At 47.0% G+C, this 19,357-nt stretch overlaps 5 protein-coding genes and 1 non-coding gene across 6 annotated transcripts; 2 read left to right on the forward strand and 4 right to left on the reverse strand.

Annotated features, from left to right (window-relative positions):
- Positions 1 to 1,910: 1,910 nt before the first annotated feature.
- On the reverse strand, positions 1,911 to 4,536 carry DEU56DRAFT_419362 (major facilitator superfamily domain-containing protein). Its single transcript, XM_041346137.1, has 14 exons — positions 4,347 to 4,536; positions 3,960 to 4,279; positions 3,872 to 3,898; positions 3,790 to 3,818; positions 3,686 to 3,734; positions 3,554 to 3,631; positions 3,421 to 3,505; positions 3,015 to 3,370; positions 2,856 to 2,952; positions 2,613 to 2,805; positions 2,506 to 2,563; positions 2,353 to 2,455; positions 2,235 to 2,302; positions 1,911 to 2,170 (listed from the first exon to the last, which is right to left on the reverse strand). Exons 2-12 carry the CDS (start codon positions 4,121 to 4,123, stop codon positions 2,389 to 2,391), a joined length of 1,203 nt encoding a protein of 400 aa, XP_041207187.1. The 5' UTR covers positions 4,124 to 4,279; positions 4,347 to 4,536; the 3' UTR covers positions 1,911 to 2,170; positions 2,235 to 2,302; positions 2,353 to 2,388.
- Positions 4,537 to 6,773: 2,237 nt separating this feature from the next.
- On the reverse strand, positions 6,774 to 9,077 carry DEU56DRAFT_950789 (major facilitator superfamily domain-containing protein; the record flags this gene model as incomplete). Its single annotated transcript, XM_041359133.1, has 13 exons — positions 6,774 to 7,129; positions 7,189 to 7,256; positions 7,307 to 7,324; positions 7,378 to 7,409; positions 7,458 to 7,515; positions 7,565 to 7,757; positions 7,806 to 7,902; positions 7,964 to 8,452; positions 8,509 to 8,586; positions 8,637 to 8,685; positions 8,741 to 8,769; positions 8,823 to 8,849; positions 8,917 to 9,077. 13 exons carry the CDS (start codon positions 9,075 to 9,077, stop codon positions 7,046 to 7,048), a joined length of 1,383 nt encoding a protein of 460 aa, XP_041207188.1. The 3' UTR covers positions 6,774 to 7,045.
- A 1,084-nt stretch (positions 9,078 to 10,161) lies between these two features.
- On the forward strand, positions 10,162 to 12,190 carry DEU56DRAFT_811013 (uncharacterized protein). The gene is made up of 5 exons (XM_041353537.1): positions 10,162 to 10,420; positions 10,475 to 10,950; positions 11,003 to 11,249; positions 11,304 to 11,594; positions 11,649 to 12,190. Exons 1-5 carry the CDS (start codon positions 10,307 to 10,309, stop codon positions 11,991 to 11,993), a joined length of 1,473 nt encoding a protein of 490 aa, XP_041207189.1. The 5' UTR covers positions 10,162 to 10,306; the 3' UTR covers positions 11,994 to 12,190.
- A 383-nt stretch (positions 12,191 to 12,573) lies between these two features.
- Positions 12,574 to 14,678, reverse strand: DEU56DRAFT_913932 (major facilitator superfamily domain-containing protein; the record flags this gene model as incomplete). The annotated part of the gene is made up of 14 exons (XM_041357576.1): positions 12,574 to 12,723; positions 12,785 to 12,852; positions 12,905 to 12,922; positions 12,976 to 13,007; positions 13,059 to 13,116; positions 13,166 to 13,358; positions 13,408 to 13,504; positions 13,558 to 13,910; positions 13,960 to 14,044; positions 14,097 to 14,174; positions 14,229 to 14,277; positions 14,330 to 14,358; positions 14,415 to 14,441; positions 14,500 to 14,678. 14 exons carry the CDS (start codon positions 14,676 to 14,678, stop codon positions 12,574 to 12,576), a joined length of 1,416 nt encoding a protein of 471 aa, XP_041207190.1.
- Positions 14,679 to 18,100: 3,422 nt separating this feature from the next.
- DEU56DRAFT_t72 lies at positions 18,101 to 18,173 on the reverse strand. The gene has a single exon. It is a non-coding gene; the product is annotated as a tRNA-Thr (tRNA).
- On the forward strand, positions 18,136 to 18,939 carry DEU56DRAFT_419772 (zf-CSL-domain-containing protein). Its single transcript, XM_041346138.1, has 3 exons — positions 18,136 to 18,523; positions 18,573 to 18,837; positions 18,892 to 18,939. The coding sequence occupies exons 1-2, from the start codon at positions 18,341 to 18,343 to the stop codon at positions 18,741 to 18,743; spliced, it is 354 nt and encodes a 117-aa protein (XP_041207191.1). The 5' UTR covers positions 18,136 to 18,340; the 3' UTR covers positions 18,744 to 18,837; positions 18,892 to 18,939.
- Positions 18,940 to 19,357: the final 418 nt, after the last annotated feature.

Here is a 19,357-nt window from a genome sequence, read left to right on the forward strand (position 1 = left end):
GTAAGTGGCCCGTGCACAGGATTGCCTGGGCTGCTCACCAAGTAGAACTGACCAGGTTTTGCGAAGGATAACGCAAACAAAGACAGTGATTGAAGCGACGACCCCACGATCATTAATTGGTAGCTATCAGCAATTAGTGTATAAACAACTGACTATGAATATATGTCAACTTACAACCACCCTCTGTCGTACAACAGACCGGATATCAAGGTGATACTGGCTAAGAGGAACGAGCTCGATGCACCGATCCATCTGACGCTGGCTGAGATCACAAATATCATAGTAGGCATATTCACTTACGATATTGCAGACGGAGGTTGGTTGGTCAGATAAATTCGTGTGTAAAAATCTTCCAAGGTCGTTTGTAAACCACGTATACAACTAATCATGCAACCACTGTGTACCTTGATAGACTCCAAAAGAGAATACGTATCTGTTTGAGAACTATCAATCGATGTCTCGATCAAAGGGATTTAGGACTAACCCGTAGCCACAAAATTGCATCAGGAAACTAAGCATCGTGGCGACAGTGAGACGCGCAACTCGCAAATATAATTTGAGAACATCTTACGATCCAAAAGCAGTCGCCCATGCCACACGCCCGCCATCCGGAGGGTCAGATTCTGAACATGGTGTCGAGGAGTCAGATGACTGTTTGCGTCCCAGCTCTTCCAGATCGCCTAACTTCTCATTCACCGTGGGCTCATCGAAGTCGGCCTGCGCCATAGCTGTTATAGAAGAAATATATGGGTGAGTAAAGCGTTATTCACCAGTAGATGCTGGTATTCCAGAATATAGGGACAATGTGAACTGTAACCCTGCAAGAACACCGTGCAACATCATACTGAAGGGGTTACCCGGTAAGAGATGCATTACATCATCTGCAGGGCGTTAACAAGTCGTTAACGGCGATCTCAATGCGTCCATAGAATAATTCATAGGGTCTCGCAGGGTCCAACCTTGTTATCATAGATACCTGACGGCATCATAACAGCTGTCTTGTCAGGGGGATTTGAAAATAGAGCATCAAATTTTCGGCTTGCATGGCCGACAGGGGCCCGAAGGAAACAAAATCCAATACTTGCCCTGTCATGAAAATGGTCTGGTGATTAGCTGTACTAGGAGTGAATGCTGACAACTTACCTAAGAAAGTGAACGATAGAGTAAATACGGTAGGAAATCTACTCATTGAATACCGCCGCAAGGGGATACGCAAGCGTGCAGTATAAGTAAAATGTGTGGAATTCCGATTGGAACCACACCCTTCATAAGATTTCCTTGGGGTGAGGTCACAGGCGTTGCTTCATATGCCAGCTGTAATATTTGCTGCCCTTGAATCATTGGTGGGCAATTCATACTCATCAGGAAAGGCACTCACCTAAAAGGAAGCGCCGAACAATGCTGCAGCTTGCTCGGAAATCCGGATATTGCACTGGTAGGCGGGCCCATTCACCATGACCAAGGCCCAGGCGTGGAGGGGAGGTGTTCATTCCTTTACCGCACGGCTTTAGAGGATGATGCAAGTGAATCTGCTCCGACCTCGTGCTCACGAGGTGAGAGTATCAGTAGTCAGTAACGGGCCCGATGTCGTCACAAGACAGGTCGGGCGGTCAACCGGTGTATGGAACGAGTGAAGCACATCGCTTCCGAACGTGTAAAGTTCAAACGCGCTTTATCATCGTGTTCGCGGATGAGCTGCAGTATTGTTTTCACCTGCCATCATATCAGCGAAGAAAGAAGCAACAAGGAATCAGAGGTAGGCCGCCTCACTAGCACACCGGGTGCGAGTCAATGTCGAAGAGTAATTAAGCGCCTTCCACGTGGCTGCCGTAACGGCGATTGCCTTTTGTGTTTTGCTTGTTGCCTTCCTGGGTGGCTGTACGGTGACATCAAGACAGTTTAGCAGCGAATGAGTATAATCTATGTATTGTGAAAGTGTGCATAGGTGTATGTCATGATATCCTGGTGCCACCGACTGAGCACAAGGATATGTTAAATCGACAAGCACGACACAATCTATATCGAACCTGAACAGAAATCGCTCATAGAACAAGTGGTTCACCTCTTTGCCACCGGCTGTGGGTGGCTAAATTATCTCTTCCATTTATCGTCGACGGTATATCATCAATCGCGTCACCACAAACATCGCACTTCCGACAAAAGAGATAAGCTTATCACGATAGACACAAATTTCAGTATGGGGCTCCGCAAGTGCAGGAACAATACGAACTCACCCCACTGAAGAGCGACGCTATCCACCATCTATATTGAGATGTAAGCAAAGCTCCTGATATTGGGCCGCCTGAAAATATTGGTTCAATGGCAGATAGAAACCGGAAAGCAAATACTCACCGAGTAATCCGCCAAAGGCTGACCATTCGCGCACTGTCAGAAGTTCCGAAACAGAGCTGGATAATACACACCGGTGAAGGCAAAACATATCCCAAAGCGCGCCCTGCGTATGAGTGTCAACATTGCCAGAGTGCACATGTAAAAGAAGCTAACCCTAGCTCGGACAAGTCAGGCGTGAACGCAGTCACCAATGGGACCATCAGCGCAATGTCTTGGAAAGTCAGTGCCAAAAATTACACAAGCTGCAGTGTGATACATACAAACTCCAGAGAAGTAACCATACGCAAGTCCTAACACAACTACACTGGCTACGTCCCTCAGCGCTATCATGGATATGATGAGGGCACTGCATGCAACAGTGGATGCAATCGTGAAGTTTAAAGTCCCCGTGTACGCTGCAATTATTCCTGCCGTGCAGCGACCGATGACACAGGCACCATTCATGATCACAAGCTAAGTCGAGTTGGAAATTTCAACGACAAAAAAGAAAATCTTAGACGTACAGAGTAGAACGAGAACTGGACGTTGATCCCATGTTTGATAGAGTCAAGTTGCATGTAAAATATAGGGAAGTAATACCCGATCTGAAATAGCGTTGACCTAGGCACAATCGGATCTTAATACTTCGAGTCGAACTTGTGCACATGCCAGAAGTGACGTACCCAGCGGTTATGAGAATGAAGAAAACATCGCGAGAGCATTTTCGTGCAGCTGCACTATAGCTGGCAGTCGGTTTCGACGTCGACAGTGCTCTCGTGCGCATGGATAAGCAGGATATCAATAACAAAGCACTGACAAAACCCGCACTGGCACGGACGCCTCTCGCAAAGCCAACGGAGCCATTCAAAAGATAATTGAGCATGATCGGATGAATAACGGCACCCAGTGGTGAACCGGACGCGACGAAAGACATCACCAATGTGCGTCTTTTGGAGAAGTGCTGAGAGATAACTGCCATGCAGGGACCATATGTCAGGCCCATCCCAATCCCAGAAAGGACACCTTGAACCATGAAAATCTAATCACGCATATAGGTAGCTCATCCACAGAATTGCAGGGGCTGCTCACCAAGTAGAACTGACCAGGCTTTGCGAAAGATAACGCGAACAAGGACAGCGCTTGGAGCAATGATCCCACGATCATCAATTGGTAGCTATCAGGAATTAGTGCAAATACAATTACGAACAATGTGGCAACTTACAACCACCCCCTATCGTACAGCGGTCCTGAGATCAAGGTCACGTTGTCTGCCAGGAATGAGGTCAATGCACCGATCCATCTGACAGCATCTGAGACTACAAATTCCATACATAGTATAAGTGCATACACTTACGATATTGCAGACGGTGGTAGGTCGGCCAGGTAAATTCGTGTGTAAAAATCTTGCAAGGCAGTTTGTCAATCATGTGCACAACCAATCATGCGACTGCTGCGTACCTTGATATACTCCAAAAGATGATACGTATCTGCTCAAGTGTTGTTATATAATGTCTCTCAAACGAATGGTGCCAGAACGAACCCAAAACCACAAAATTGTATCAAAAAACTGAGTGTCATTGCGATTGTGAGATATGCCGCTCACGAGAATCAATTGAAACACAACTTACCACCCGAAAGCAGTTGCCCATGCCCAAAAACCGCCGTCTGGAAGGTCAGACTCTGAGCAAAGTGCTGAGGAATCAGGTGAATGCCTGTGTCCCAGTTCTTCCAGTTCATTTAATTTGTCGTGTGACGCGAGCGCATTGCTGATTTTGGACTGAGTCATAGACATCGAAGGAACTGGCTGGCGAGGAAAGTATTCAAGTGAAGGGGCTCGGACTAGAAAAGAGAAGAGGGACTATGCCGGCCTATCAGAGACTGTGTGGTAAACACGAATGCTCACCTCGATCTGTGATTGAAGGACTGACGGAAGGAAAATAAATGTGTTCTTGAGACGGAGAATGAAAAGGAAATGTGAAGGATGAGTGATTGTGTATGTAAAGTAAAGTACGTACGAAAGACACATCGTGATATGAAGCGTTATGCAACAACAAATGCTGGGCTTGCAGGCTCGTTTTGCTGTCAACGAAGTGTCCAGCCGGAAGGAAACGACCAAATGGAGCCCACGGTTACTGTCTTCGTGGTTCATGTGCTGAAAGCACCTGGCCATCGGGCAAACATTTTAATTCGTGGCTAACGGTCTTCGTCCTTGTCAAAATCAACAAATGATATGAGACAATATGATATATTCGGCTCACCTTCCCGGCGTTTCGATATTTTTGTATGCGCAAAACAATCTGTGTGGTTAGCGCGTGGTAATGGTTCCGCCCAGATTAATTGGGAGGTAGATTCTACGACTGCCTTCCTTCTATAAGGGTATGCCTAGGGGAGCCTAACTTGGGAGGGGTGTTAGCGCGACCACTCTATCAGAGCGATCTGCGACACCGCCACACCACACTGCCAGATTTCGAGCCGATTAAAGGAAAATTGTGGCGAACGAATGTGGATCCATCTGACTCGGACGTGAGGGCGGAAAAGATACTACTGCCGCCTTGATTTGGTTATGTAACCTGATACGTTTTGACGAGTTCGGGGTCGCACCATGTCGTTGTGCCACAGATCAGACTTGACAAGCTTGTTGCATGCACATGGCGATAAGTCAGTCGAACGAGCCAGCTCCCTTCGTAGAGAAGATATCCTGGTCTTGCGTAAACTTCGTCTGCTACACTGTCTAGACAACGAGTTGGTCACACCGCAGCAATGGTACTCGGAGCTCCGTCGTGGATTGCCATGCCAATAAAGGCAACAGCTTGATGTGCATTGTGTTCAACTGGGAGAGTAAATGGTTGAACGTTGAGAACGAGTGAGTCAACTCCACCGTCATCATTAATTTGGCTTCGGAGTTTACCGACTGATTCAAATCTGCCACGTATGAGACAAATCTACGTCGCCTGCAAGCTGTCTATCCAGCAGCCTCTGTCACGGTTTACAACCAACTGTATAGCGAAAGTTCAGCTGGGAAAAACCCGAGGGATGACTGAAGGGCCAAACATTTGTCGCGTCATGGTCGTCCGAGTCTACGGTGGGCCCACTCCAAAAGATCCCTCATGCCGATGAACCCCCGCTGTAATTGCAAGGTTCACATGCCTCCGATTATTTTTAACCTCTGCCCTTTTACCTGTATCGCCGATGACCATCTCATGCCAATGTGCCCACCATCAATCACTCACTCACAGCATACTGAAGTTCCGAGGGCAACGACGTCACGATTCGATCTTATGTGTTCACAGCTGGAGCATCTTCTCTCAATTGACATCTTCTCAAGCGCACCAACTACCTTTTTTAAGTCTGTACAGATGATGAATAGCTGCTGCAGAAACAACGATAATAGTGCTGGGGTTATTGCTCCGCAGTTCAAAACGCCGTCTTGTAGAATGTCAGGTTTGCCTAGACTTATATGTGCTACCGTGACTTCCTGTAGCTATGTCCCTCAAAGTTTGCATTTTTACGCACAAAATGATAATTCCGCCATAGATAGAAATGTGATTCTTTGTGGCTATAGGCCAAAGGAATATATGCACATCCCGCAAGATATCTGGTGTAGCTAAAGGAACCAAGTAAGACATCCATAACCATTTGTTGGTACTCCTAGACCATAAACAACACTGAAAGGGCGAGTAGTCTTAGTGGCTGTCCCCCTGATGAGGGCTGCCAATCCTTCTCCGTATAACGCTAACAGGACTCTATCTTGGAGACGGCTGGATACAGCCTGCAGCAGGTGCAAATCATTTGGTCTACCAAACGCCGCCCGCTTGGACGCTACAGCTGTGGCTTCGCTATTCATAGTTGCTGGATATACTGGTATCAACCTCGACCCTGCAAGGACGCCGTGCAACCTCATACTAAAGGGGCTACCTGGCATTACATCACAGACAGGCGCTAGCAAGTCATCTCGATGGATTTATTACACATAGAAGAATCCTGGACTGCAGGGTCTTCAACTTAAGGTCCATGCCCTTGTGACTGAGGATGGATACTTGACGGCATGTTGGCAGCTCTTGCTACGTAAATTTAAATAGGACTGAATAGTCGACTGTTCGGTTTGTGAGGTCGACCGTTGACAGCGGGCTTGAAGAAAAGAAGATCTATTATCCGTCCTGCCACGAAGACCATATCGGTTTTACTGATTACGCATACAGACTGACAGGCCATGCTACATAGGAGTGAACGCTGACAACTTACCTAAGGAAGGGAAAGTTAAGTTATCGGTCGAAGTGTGGTGTGTAATATTTGGCATTGCTGCCTGTCGCTAACTTTGCCTCTTGACGAGTCTGACCCCAGATTGTCATTTGATTTCTCCGTCTAGGTGTGAAAGATGGTTCGATATCAGAAATCGCAGACGGTGCTCGATGCACGTAACACTTGTTGACATGAGTGCCCAACAGGCGTGGACTTTAAAGGATTAATTGTCGTCTTGCTTCTTGGCATGTGTGAAACTAGAGCAGGTAGGCTGTCCATAATTTTATCGCCATGGAGGTATCTGAAAATCAGAGACTCGAAGTGATTCGTTGTTACTCAATTTGAAGTCGGGAGTTGGTCACCGCCTGCACACGCGTTGAATACACGTACATATCTATTTGCGTCAAGTCCCATCTAATCCAGCATGAGATTATACACAACCCCTCTAAACAAGTGGTTCGCGTGTCCCCGCCAGCTATGCTTGTCTTCCGTTTATTTCTCGGCGGTATATTATCAAGCGCATCATCACAAACATCGAACTTCCGACAATAGCGATGAGCTAGAAAAAAATTTCAGCATGAGGTTTGTGCAAGTGCAGGAACAATGCGAATTACCCACCCCACTGAAGAGCGACGCTATCCACCATCTATATTGAGATGTAAGCAAAGCTCCTGATATTGGGCCGCCTGAAAATATTGGTTCAATGTCAGATAAATTTCCGAAAACAACTACCCACTGATCAATCCGCTAAAGGCTGACCATTCGCGCACTGTCAGAAGATCCGAAACAGACCTGAATGATACATACAAATGACAGCAAAACATATGCCCATTCGCGCTCTGCATGAGGGTCAACACTGCCAGACTGCGCATGTAAAAGAAACTAACCCTAGCTCAGATAAGTCAGGCGTGAACACAGTCACCAATGGCGCCAACAGGGCAATATCTTGGAAAGTCAGTGCCGGAAATTACACAAGCTGTGGTGTGATACATACAAACTCCGGAAAAGTAGCCATACCCAAGTCCTAACACAACCACACTGGCTATGTCACTTAGAGATATCATAGATATGACGAGGACACTGCATGCGACAGTGGATACGATCGTGAAATTCAACACCCCCGTATACGGCGCAATCATTCCTGCCGTACAGCGTCCGATAAAACAGGCTGCGTTCATAATAACAAGCTAAATCGATGTAAGAGTCCACTGTGAAGAGAAAAATCCTTCGCTTACGGAGTAGAACGAGAAATTGATGTCAATATCATGTTTGACAGAGTCCAGTTGCAAGTAAAACACAGGGAAGAAAAACCCGATCTGAAATAGCAATGACCTAGACACAATCAGCTGTCAAGACTTTTGAGTTCTTTGTGCCTATTCCGGAGACAACATACCCAACGGTCATGAGAATGAAGAGAACTTCGCGAGAGCACTTTCGTGCCACCGCACTATAGCTGGTAGTTGGTGCTGGAAGTGCTCTTGTGCGCATGGATAAGCAGGCGACAAATAACAGGGCACTGACAAAGCCCGCGCTGGCGCGGACGCCTCTGGCAAAGCCCACGGTACCATTGAAAAGGTGATTGAGCATGATCGGATGAATCATGGCACCAAGTGGTGCACCGGAGGTGGTGAGAGACATGACCAATGTGCGTTTTTTGGAGAAGTGCTGAGAGACGACCGCGATACTGGGAGCGTATGTCAGGCCTATCCCAAACCCAGAAAGGACACCCTGAACCATCAAAGGCTGGTCGCAACACATAGGTAGCCCATCGACGACGAGATTGATCGGACTGCTCACCAAGTAAAATTGACCAGGCTTTGTGAAGGATAAAGCGAACAAGGACAGTGATTGGAGTAGCGACCCCACAATCATCAACCGATGGCTATCAGTCATTTGTGTATAAAATAAAAAATTACTCATAAAAATATGACAACTTACAACCACCCTCGGTCGTACAGCGGACCCGAGATCAACGCAACACTGACAGCAAGGAACGGGGTCAATGCACCGATCCATCTAATGCTGACTGAGACCAAGAACTGCAGAATAAAAGTACATCAACTTACGATATTGCAGACGGTGGTTGGTTGGTCAGATAAATTCGTGTGTAATAATCTTTCGAGGTTGTTTGTCAACTTTGAATATAATTCATTATGCGACTGCTGCGTACCTTGATAGACTCCAAAAGACGATATGTATCTATTAAAGTGCTGTTAACTGACATGTCTCGAACGAATGGAGCTAGAACCAACCCGAAACCACAAAAATGCATGAGGAAGCTAGGCATCGTTTAGAACGTCAGACAAGCAGCATGCAGGTATTATTTCAAGTTGAGACACAACTTACCACCCGAGAGCAGTGGCCCATGCCCCAAACCCGCCATCAGGAGGGTCAGATTCTGAACAAGTTGTTATGGAATTAGATGACGGCATATCTCCTAGCTCTCCCAGATCATCAGACTTCTCGTTCGCCGTGAACGTATTGTGGGTTGTGAGCTTCATTGACATAGACGTAAGTGGGAGTAAAGCGTTATGCAGCAGCGAATGGCGGGCTTACAGATTATAAGACTAAATTTACTCTTGACCCTGCAAGAGCGCCGCACAACCATACTAAAGCGGCTACCCCAGCCCACTCTTGGCGGGTGTTAGGAGGTGCATTACATCACCGGAACTTCGGAAGGGTATTAGAAAATAGTTGACAGCGATTGAGTATATGCGTACATAGAATAACCCGTAGGGTCTCGCAGGGTCCATCCCCGTGATGGTAAATGTCCGATGACATGATAACAGCTGTCTTATCAGAAACATTGAAATAGGACTGTCAATAGTTCGGCTTGTGTGATGGACAGCGGGCGCGAAGGAGATATCCGCTTTGTCACAAGGTTACAAATACATGAGGACTACTTGGCCACACTAGGAGCAAACACTAATAGATAACTTACCTGATGCAGAGACCGTGTTAGTGGTTGCGGTAAGTATCCAAATATATTCATCAACAGACGTACGTCCGTTCTTGAAAGGAATAGGTAATGTTCAGATGACCTCGATGTCATATGTAGTCGGATTCTTGTATCCTTGGAAGTTGGCGGGAGGTCATTACTTCAAGCCTTGGGTACGGACGAAAAAAGTCTTCAAGTGAAAGTCAATCAATGATGTCTGATCGCAGCGCCTCAGTAGCCTGCGTCGGGACCGGTCAGTGGCCAGTCGCAACTCACGAAACAACACTGCATTTTTCAATTGCTGCGTGGTCAGAAACGCGAACGGCAGCTGCACGCAGAGGTCTTAGAGTCACCGTGACTGTCATGTTTGAACTTGCTAAGGTAGATAATACCCTCTTGTATTGCAGATTGCCGGTGATTGCGTACAGGCACTTTGCGATATAACAAGCTGCGTCGACCGCATGCTTGGCCTCATGAGAAAATAAGATCTGAGAAGAAGGGTTTCGCGCCAGGAAATTCACCGCGAGTCTGAAGAGGGTATGCCATCTTCAAGTTGAAGTTCCGGTTGAAGCTCCGAGAAAGCTCACATAAGCAAACACGTGCCAATAATAGAGCGAGCCCCAAGGAAAAGCAAAACTCGGGCACCCGTGCGTGACGCCATCATGTCCTATCATGTCGTGATCACACCGACTATAGCTTACCCAGTGACTGTTCAGGCAAGTTTGAAAATGACCAGAAAAATCATGTTTTCCACACTTCCGAGTTCTTTACGCACCAACACCACCGACTTGGATACCCATGGTTGTACCAGCCAGCCAACATGGTGTCTACAGCTCCTCCAGGTTCGTGGTCGACGTGTGGCTCGTGATTATGAGGTATCTTTCTGTCCTGGACATCACTAGGCTTGGAAGTGTGAGTATGCAGCAGCTTACCCCTTTGCGGAGCTTTTTAATGCTTCATTCACAGACATGTCGAACATTGCATGAATTTGCTACATTACGGCATGTCTGGCTCGACGCCCTCGTTCAGCATCGCTTTCTTGATCAGTGCTACCCCCATCTGCGTTTATGCACTGCGGAAGACATTCGTCACCAACTGAAAACCGCTGCCCAACTTAACCACATATGGACACAGCCTAGCATCATCCCTAAGCGTCTTTACACGTTCCCGCTGGATTTCCCTGGTGTATTTCAAGGTCTGAAATTTCTTCCGGGTGGGACATGGCTAGTGTTGCTCTTTCACTGTCGAAATCTCAATCCTTCTCGACACTCCAATTTGTGCTTAATGAAACCAAGCACAGGATCTGGGACAAATGACTCTCCCGCTGCATCCACGACCTTTCAGAGCGAGATGTGCTGGCTGCCCTTCCTCGACCAAGACGGTCCATATAAATCGTCTCGTGGCGATGATCTCATGCTACTACGAACCAAGTGCAATGACGGGTGCGATTTATTACCAAGGGCTTAATTCCCCATATTCACGAATTTTAACTAGATCCAACGCTTTCGGGATTGTGCACCTGAATACAAAGATACCCTCAATAAGGATACCCCTCATTTTCCGCACAAACGTGTTTGTGCGGAACTATGCAGCAGCAGGAGACTATATCATTTATGGCTGGATTACTTCCGACAGGAAGCATCTCCTTCGTATCATGCAGCTCAACGAGAATTACGACGGTTTTCGAAAGGACATAACTGTTGAAATTGACTGCCCAAAAGGACACGACGGCAAACTCCGCGTAAGTGCGAAGAAGAATCCAGTATAATTGGAAAATACCGACGAATCTGTATAGATACGGTACGACTTGCGCCTGTCAGGTCGGGTTCCGTGCGTTTTGCTCGTCAGCACGCGATTAATGGCTGCGTATAATATTCCCTCCACTATACCCAACGACCCCGATGCAAACCCACCACCATTACTCACGCCATTCTGGCAGCTTCACCCTCCAGCTGTGACATTCGGACGCTTCCTCAAAACGTTTCACGAAGGAGCCACAGTATGTTTGTACGATGGCCAGATTCGATTCATACGACCCGACCTCGATGCCTCGGAACCCAATGCCCACGTCATTGAGGAGTACACGGTCAGCTTTGTTGTGCATCCTCGGCTCCGAGGAGTGACTCACCTTCCATCGCAGTTTGAGCGTCCGCGTCCACAAAGCTCACAGTGGCCGTGCTTGTTCGCAGCGCAGCGCTTATTCTGGCTTTCGTCCATGCCCAGCCAGAAAAGGACAGCAGGTCCTTGGCAAATGGCTATCGAGACGACCGCAGTCCCGGAAAACGACCACCGTGAAGGCCGTGCACTCCTAGACTTCCAGGAAACTCAGACCTCAGGCCCACACCCATCTACGAGAACTCGAATAGTGCAGGATTGGGATGAGCTTTCGGGGAGACTTTGTATCAGAAGCGCACAAAGCCGCTTTTCGCAGGATCCGAGGTGGCGAAGGACGAGTTGGCGGGTCACATTGGTAGATTTTGTTTGAAGGAGATACCCGAATCTGACGTAGTGTTGTGAGACCCAGGTCTGATGAAACACTGAACCACTTAGTTAGTTTTGTATGTCTATGTACAACACATCTTGAAGTCGCTTTTGATTTTCTTGCCAATGTAGAGTATGATCCACGTCTGCGGCTTCCCATGGAAACTCATGGAATGCGTTGTATGCTCAGATATTCTATACAGATCGTGTGCGTGTATGTCGTAGAGCACAAATAATACAATCACAATGAATTCCTCGGATTCCCAGGAAGATAATCAAGAAGCAAGAGCGTTGAAGTCGTGGGTCAGCTCACCTCTGACGACCGGGAATAACACCATTTATACACGGCAGTTTCACCGTGCGGGTCCCGGGAAATAAAGGACCGTGACTCACCAGTGTTGACGAGAGTTAGTGCCTGCAGCAGTAGAGGATGAGATTATGGTCACAGATCATGATGCAAATGAAGACGGGACTTGGAATATTAACTCGATGCTACCTCTAGTACCATCAAAAAAATCCCCGATTCTGCCATGTGCCATGCTGGCAGAAGATGGTCTTGCCATCTGCCAGTTCTACCCGCAGAACTACTTCAAAGCAGTTTTGCCCACAGCACTAGCCAGGTCGTCTAACATTATTATGTCAACTTGAGTAATAGTACGCTTGTCCTTGATCTGCCTTCTGAGAAGCATATGTCGCATGATGATAAGTACCATGCCACCAGCCAGTGAAACGATCTGTTATGCAGTCAATCGAATTCAATGTAAATTCTGGATAAAAGAGCAACGGTCGACTCACCCCAGAGAACACAGCCGGTTTCCACCAGATATAATTGGTTGTTAGCAGAGCGCCGGATATGGGTGTTCCTAGATAAAGTGTTAGAATTTGAAGCAAGAAACACAACACCACTGCACCTACCAATCAAACTTCCAAATGCTGCAGTGATCGTGTGTCAAGATTGAACAACTAGAAGTAATTATATTACTCACAAAGAATGAAGAAACAGATGCCAACCCGTGCCCTATGATCCAGATCAGATGGCTCATACATTAAGATTGGGACGATCACTTACCCAAGCTCGGAGAGGTTGGGCGTTAAGATGACCATGAGGGGAGCCGAGATCGCGATATCTCAATGCAATGATGAATCTATGAACACCCTAGTGGGGGAATTACTTACTCAACCCTGAAAAATAGCCATAAAGCACGCCAAGCACAATAACGCTGGCTAAGCTACTCAACCCAATCATGCCCAAAATGAGCACACCGCACGAAATTGACGTGATTATGATCAAGTTTGGGACCCCCGTGTACCCCGCAATGAACCCCGCCGTGACTCGCCCGACACAATTGGACGCATTTAAAATCACCAGCTAGTCATCCTGTCAGCAGACAAACTACTTGTGTCGTGTTGGAACCTACAGAGTAGAACGAAAAGGTAACGCTGACACCGTGCTTGACAGAGTCGAGTTGAAAGAAGAATAATGGGTAGTAGAAGCCGAGCTGGAAAAGAAAGCCCCTGCAGGATGGTCATTTGGAGGAATTAGAGAGAAGGTGCGTTGCAGGTCTCACCCTGCTACCATGAGAACAAACGGTACATCGCGAATACATTTTCTAGCCGCCACAATATAGTTCACCGGTTTCGCCGGCGGATGAAGGCGAGTGCGCATGCACAGACATGCAATTACGAGAAACACACTGACTAACCCTGCGCTTGCACGGACGCCATTGGCGAACCCAACAGGACCATTGAGGAGGTTATTGAGCATGATCGGATGGACAATAGCACCCAGTGATGAGCCCGAAGCGACGAACGCCATAACCAGCGTGCGCCTCCGTCGGAAATAATGTGAGATGATAGTTATACTAGGGATGTAAATGAGCCCAGACGCGATACCCAAGCCTAAGCCTTGCGAGAGGAATATCTAAACTAAGTCAGTCAGAAAACGAGATTGTAAAATTGGGGGATGTTACCTGGTAGTACTGATCGGGTTTCGACAAAGACAACATGAATAGAGAAAAACTCTGCAGAACCGATCCGGCAATCATGAGATGGTGACTATTTAATCTTGCTGAATATCATCGAGAACCCCCAACAAATCTACACTCACAAATATCCTCGGTCGTATAGTGAACCTGACACGAGGCCCACAGCAGCGATTAAAAACGCGTTCAAGCTCCCGATCCATCTACAAGAGACCTTGAGGATACTCGCCATGAAAACGCAAGTAGTAGAAACTCACGATATAGCAGACGAGGTCTCATTTGTGAGGTAATGTTGGGTATAGAAGTCTGGAAATTAATATCCTGAACGTTCCATGTTCGCTTTCGTCTGCAGAAATACCTTGATAGACACCAAATGAAGCGGTATAACTGTTAACCTGAGTCAGTCGCAGAGCCATTTCCGCTAACATCAACATCAAACTCACCCACCCCCACAAAACATTACAAGAAACCTAAGTAAATCGAGTAAGAACCTGTAGCCCCCGTGCAAAAGAGTTTGAGTCTCCTTACGCTCCAAAAGCAGTGGCCCAAGCTTCCAGACCACCTTCTGGAAACTCATGTAGAGGTGAGGGAGGGTCGTCCCGATCCTTGGCGACTTGGAATCCTTCTGATATATCTGAGAACTCTTTGTCCGCTTGGAGGGTGGCCTTTTCTGTATGAAACGTTCGATGCTCAGCTTCGGATGCCATCTTGGAGTGAGGAGAATTCACAATAGCAACTGTACAGTAATTATTTGTGTGTATATGCTTTATCATGGCGTCGGGACCCTCAGGTTATGCCCGTCGAGTCGGACTTGATACGTGTCGACTTTGTGCGCGTATGTGACATCTCATTTAGCCGTCGCTGGTTGTACATATAGCGCGCTGCTATGTGTTATCGTTGCTGTTGATCGACTGCTGGGGTCCCTACTATCGGTTATCATAAGTCTGGAAAACAATCGCGAATTACGAATTTCGAGGAGCATGTCTCCTCTGCAGAGCACAAGGCCGAACATACATGATCATCCATTTCGGATGTTGATAACCTTCAAAGGAAGCCTAGCGCTGCAATCAGGCTTGTTCATACTACTGACGGAATCTGCCCACCTTGGTCTAGAAGCGAGTGTGTGGTTTTGATGTCGAGAAATTAAGACTCCGCCACTGATTTCAGGTGGTTCGCAAAAATCAATCATAGTTGAGTTGACAACTTGACACTGCAGTGCTTCGCACATGAAGAAACTGGGTCAGTCCAGGGAGTCGGGGGGTTTTAGTGGGTATGGAAACCGTTCATATTACAAGTGTAGCCGCATCAAAGTTATATTTCAGTAGTCGTTGAGGAGTTTCATTAAAATTTTAGAGCTACCCCTAGCTGCTGGTTCAATTACAATATTACCCGTAAATTGGGTTACATTTGAACCGCATTTGCGCAATGACTTTCATCGAAGCTTTGCTTGTAGTGTTATTTTATGTACGTAACGTTGCAATGAACGACGAATATGCACCACTAAAATTGGCAAATCCCAGCAGTGAGCAGTACAGTAGGCATATTGGCTGCCTACCTATCGCTTTCAAATATACTTTGGGCTCCAAATCGGTACTACTTGTTCACGACGAAATTCAGTTCGCATATTCCCTGGGACCTGCAGAGTACACGAACATTTCGACCGTTTACACACTACTAATAGTCGAAATCGAGAGCTCCTCAAAAGCAATTGACGTCATGCCAGTTTCCCCATCGACGAACTCGGCGTGATATTCTCGAATGCTAAGGATGAGACGCGGTCCCAGCACAAATAACTGCACGAACATGGTGATTTGAAGTATGCCATAATAGGTCTGGGCACCCACGGAAGATGAGTCCTGAAGACAAATACTGAGTGGTCAGACGCAGGATGTCAGACACAGATCGGCATACTTACTATGATGCTAGGAGACAGGCAGCCAAGGCTGAAACAGGAAACAGCAGCAAAGCTAGCACATGTAGAACTTCAGTGGATGATGAATCACGTTAAAATCGAAAGCTTACGCTGCAAAGTAAAGCACATGAGTTTTTATCAACACCCTGAAACAGTCCCTGGTATAGCATCCTCTGGGAAGCCGCTGCAATTCACGGAAGTGCTTTACAGCAATCCAGGCTGCAAGACAGAGAACAAGGACCTCCCATACAATGCGAAGTATCCAAACCCCAGCTATCAGAAGTTCAAGTTGGTTGTATTTCTGAACCTCGAAAACACACTGATGGGTGCCGGAGATGACGAGCTCATCTGTTCGTTCCATCAGCTTGATATCTGAAGGTTTATGGTAATTGAAACACATACCCCAAGACAGTTCACGGATTGTTAATATGGCCAGTATTCCACAGGTGGTTGTGAGAGTTGTGAAGGTTGCGACGAGAAAAATCAGGGTCTTCCTGGAGCGTTGATACATGGCATGTAACCGAGAAATCATGATGACTTGCATGATATTTCAGTCCAGTCGATACCGAGGTACGCAGTTAAGTTACTTACTCCCGAGAATGGTATTTATGACGAAATACGTCCCCGCTTGTGTGAGGAAAAAGATAGTACCTGACAAACACAGTTATTGAAGAGCCCCTAAGGACTAAATACTTTGGGCAAACTTACAGCTATTTCAGACGTTGTATTGAACCCCAAAAAAACGGAATCTCACTAACCCCTGAGTGAAAGTGTAGTCAGTTGGACGAGACAGACAATGGTAAAGAATACCTACCATATCTGTCATCGGAACTCCGGGGAGGCTCGCTGCATGCTGCTGGTCAGAAGAAATTAAAACGGAGTAAAGTGACATGCGTAGTATGTTGCTACTGATGGTGAGAGATGGCTCATTAGCACAGTACCAACTTATTAGCCTTGTAAACATACAAAGCGTATAGTATTCCAACGTAGCGCACCTATAATATTTTGAAGTCAGTATGTACAACTTGCCAAGTGCGCCGCCGCACATCACATAGGCTACATACAATGAGACATAGAGCGGCCATGACAGACCGGCGTCGCCTCTGCCCCGAAATTGTTAGTTGTCTCGTTTTGTTGGTAGTATGATAAGATATTCTGCTCACCCAGACCAAATCAACCTATAAATCCAGTCTTAGTAGTGAGATGGCTTCTCTGTTAACGGCATCAACGGCGTTAACATACCTCTTGTTCGAATGTCAGTGCTAAATCAATTACAAGGTGGCATCAATAATTGCTTTGATAGGCACTGTGCTGCTCACCCCAATCATATATCATTGCAGTCGAGGATGCCACTGCATAACCGCAGTCAGAGATAGAGTCAAACGCCCGCCATCATTGAAGGTTGTTCTTCACTAACCTACAACATAGCCGACAACCTGATACGTATCGATGTCCGGCCACTCTCTGGGATTATTTGAGACTCGGTTCATGCTCAAGGGGATTTGCGTCAGAGAGAAATGAACCCAGTGGAGTACAACGATGACATTAGTGATAGTTATACCGCCATCCAGCGCTTGTGAGGGCCGCCGTACCGCCGAAATAGGCGGATGCGTGGTTGTTCCCTTGACTGACTGTAGTAAGTATTATCGTATGGAATCAAGTACAGAAACTTGAAGTCACAAGTAGAAGCAACTGCCTGCAAGGCACGATCAAAGTGATGATTTTGGATCTGCCGCGGCACCTCAGTGCTACTCAGTGGAAAGCTGTTGAAATCCAAACACAGCAAACTATAACTCACTTCTAGATCTCTCACCGGGCCCGGATGTCAATCGATCCCTCTGCGACACCTCCAACTCAGTACTCAAGCCTCACACTCCTCAATGTGCCCTTGCCTACTCCAAGTCCTTGGTTCATGCTCACCGCCACACTCTATACAGGCTGTAGTGACATGGAAATGCAAGGGAAAAGGTGAGTACAACTATGTCAAACTCAAAAACCAAAACGCACCACACCCACTCCATTATGCATCCTCGGCCCACTCAGTATGTCCGGGGTAATGAACACCCTAACTACATACCAGTTGTATATGTATTCACGTCAGCTATGAGACTAGCTACCAGGAAAGCCTCTGATGGCCTATGCATCTTGAATTACATAATGGCCCGGGTATTGTCGGTTCAAAAAGATCCCCGGTAGCTGTGTGGGAATAAAAAATGCTTCCCATTAGCCGACTTGAACGACTGACCTCGTCATTACTAGTGACGCGCTCTACCAACTGAGCTAAACGGGACTCGTCAATTCACCGGACCAAGAAGACTGACTGTTGTGTTGGGGCCAACGGATCGGATCAGAACTTTGCGGACGCACAGCTTGTGCATAACGTTGAACGGAGTCAAGGACGCAAGTCAGACCGTCAGTAGGCCAGCAGCTATCAGCAACGAGCCCTTATATCACATTATGGGGGCTTATTACGACGAGATTGAAATTGAAGATATGGCGTGGGATGAGGTAAAAGGCGTCTACCACTATCCCTGTCCCTGCGGTGATCGCTTCGAAATCTCTCGCAAGCAGCTTTCAGACTGCGAGGATATCGCGACGTGTCCGAGCTGCAGCCTAATCATTAGAGTTGTCTATGATCCAGTACGTCATGTAGCTCTTCTTCAGGAAGATGTGCTGACAAGAGCGACAGCTTGATTTTGAGGACGAACCTCCAGATGATGAGGGGTCTGCGTCGGAGGAAAGTAAAGAAAATGAGGAGGAAGATGAAGATAGCGATAGCGATGCCGACCAGTTCGAGGATGCTCTTGAGAAGCTTACTCTAACTGAGCCATCGGCGGACGTAGTTGCAGCGGCAGCATGAGAGATTAATTTTCCCGCACATTCCGTTTCGATCATTGCTTCCGATGGTGCTGGATGATATTCTATGGCACACCAAAATTACAGTACTAATGCATGTACGTCGTCTATATCTTCTATGAACCAAGTCGTTGCTCAGCGCTCATCTTCAGCACTGACAAGCCTATACCGGCCTGTGCTCTGTTGGACATAGGATCCGTTTACTTATATGAAGTGCATTGCGATCAATCAATCACGAGTGAGTATCAATGTCAATCAGTTCCCCTCTTGGCGTGCGGACAACGAGGATACGCTTATATATTCCCACCATTCTGATATCTGCACTTGTCTACAAGCGCTGTAATCTGCAGCTTATGAGAGATTAGTGGTCTCACCTCGAAACCTTACTAGTCTTGGAACACACTTTGGGGTTACAGATATGACCTGTGAGTCACTGATCTGAATTCATGACACAAACTTACAAGCCGCGGTCGATAGGGGTGATCGTGCCTGTTGCTACGCTAATGAGTCAAAGGGTTGTCTGCCTCGATACGCAGTCATGGCATCGTTTAATAGGGGCTATAATCACCGCGACATGCTGTGTTGATTACAAAAAGTCAGGGCCACGCGGGTCACGCG

The sequence above is a fragment of the Suillus clintonianus genome (genome assembly GCF_016758775.1).
Source record: "Suillus clintonianus strain FC179 chromosome Unknown DEU56scaffold_48, whole genome shotgun sequence".
In the NCBI taxonomy this organism is placed as follows: domain Eukaryota; kingdom Fungi; phylum Basidiomycota; class Agaricomycetes; order Boletales; family Suillaceae; genus Suillus; species Suillus clintonianus.

Excerpts from the sequence above, each read along its gene's own strand:
- DEU56DRAFT_419362 (XM_041346137.1), bottom strand. The coding sequence starts at position 4,123 with ATGTCTATGACTCAGTCCAAAATCAGCAATGCGCTCGCGTCACACGAC. Across the intron at positions 3,819-3,871 it reads ATACAATTTTGTGGTTTTGG|ATACGTATCATCTTTTGGAG; the intron begins GTTCGTTCTGGC and ends ACACTTGAGCAG. Across the intron at positions 2,564-2,612 it reads TGGTTACTTCTCTGGAGTTT|ACATTGCGCTGATGGTCCCA; the intron begins GTATGTATCACA and ends TGACTTTCCAAG.
- DEU56DRAFT_811013 (XM_041353537.1), top strand. The coding sequence starts at position 10,307 with ATGGTTGTACCAGCCAGCCAACATGGTGTCTACAGCTCCTCCAGGTTC. Across the intron at positions 10,421-10,474 it reads ACATCACTAGGCTTGGAAGT|ACATGTCGAACATTGCATGA; the intron begins GTGAGTATGCAG and ends CTTCATTCACAG. Across the intron at positions 11,595-11,648 it reads ACGTCATTGAGGAGTACACG|TTTGAGCGTCCGCGTCCACA; the intron begins GTCAGCTTTGTT and ends CTTCCATCGCAG.
- DEU56DRAFT_419772 (XM_041346138.1), top strand. The coding sequence starts at position 18,341 with ATGGGGGCTTATTACGACGAGATTGAAATTGAAGATATGGCGTGGGAT. Across the intron at positions 18,524-18,572 it reads TTAGAGTTGTCTATGATCCA|CTTGATTTTGAGGACGAACC; the intron begins GTACGTCATGTA and ends CAAGAGCGACAG.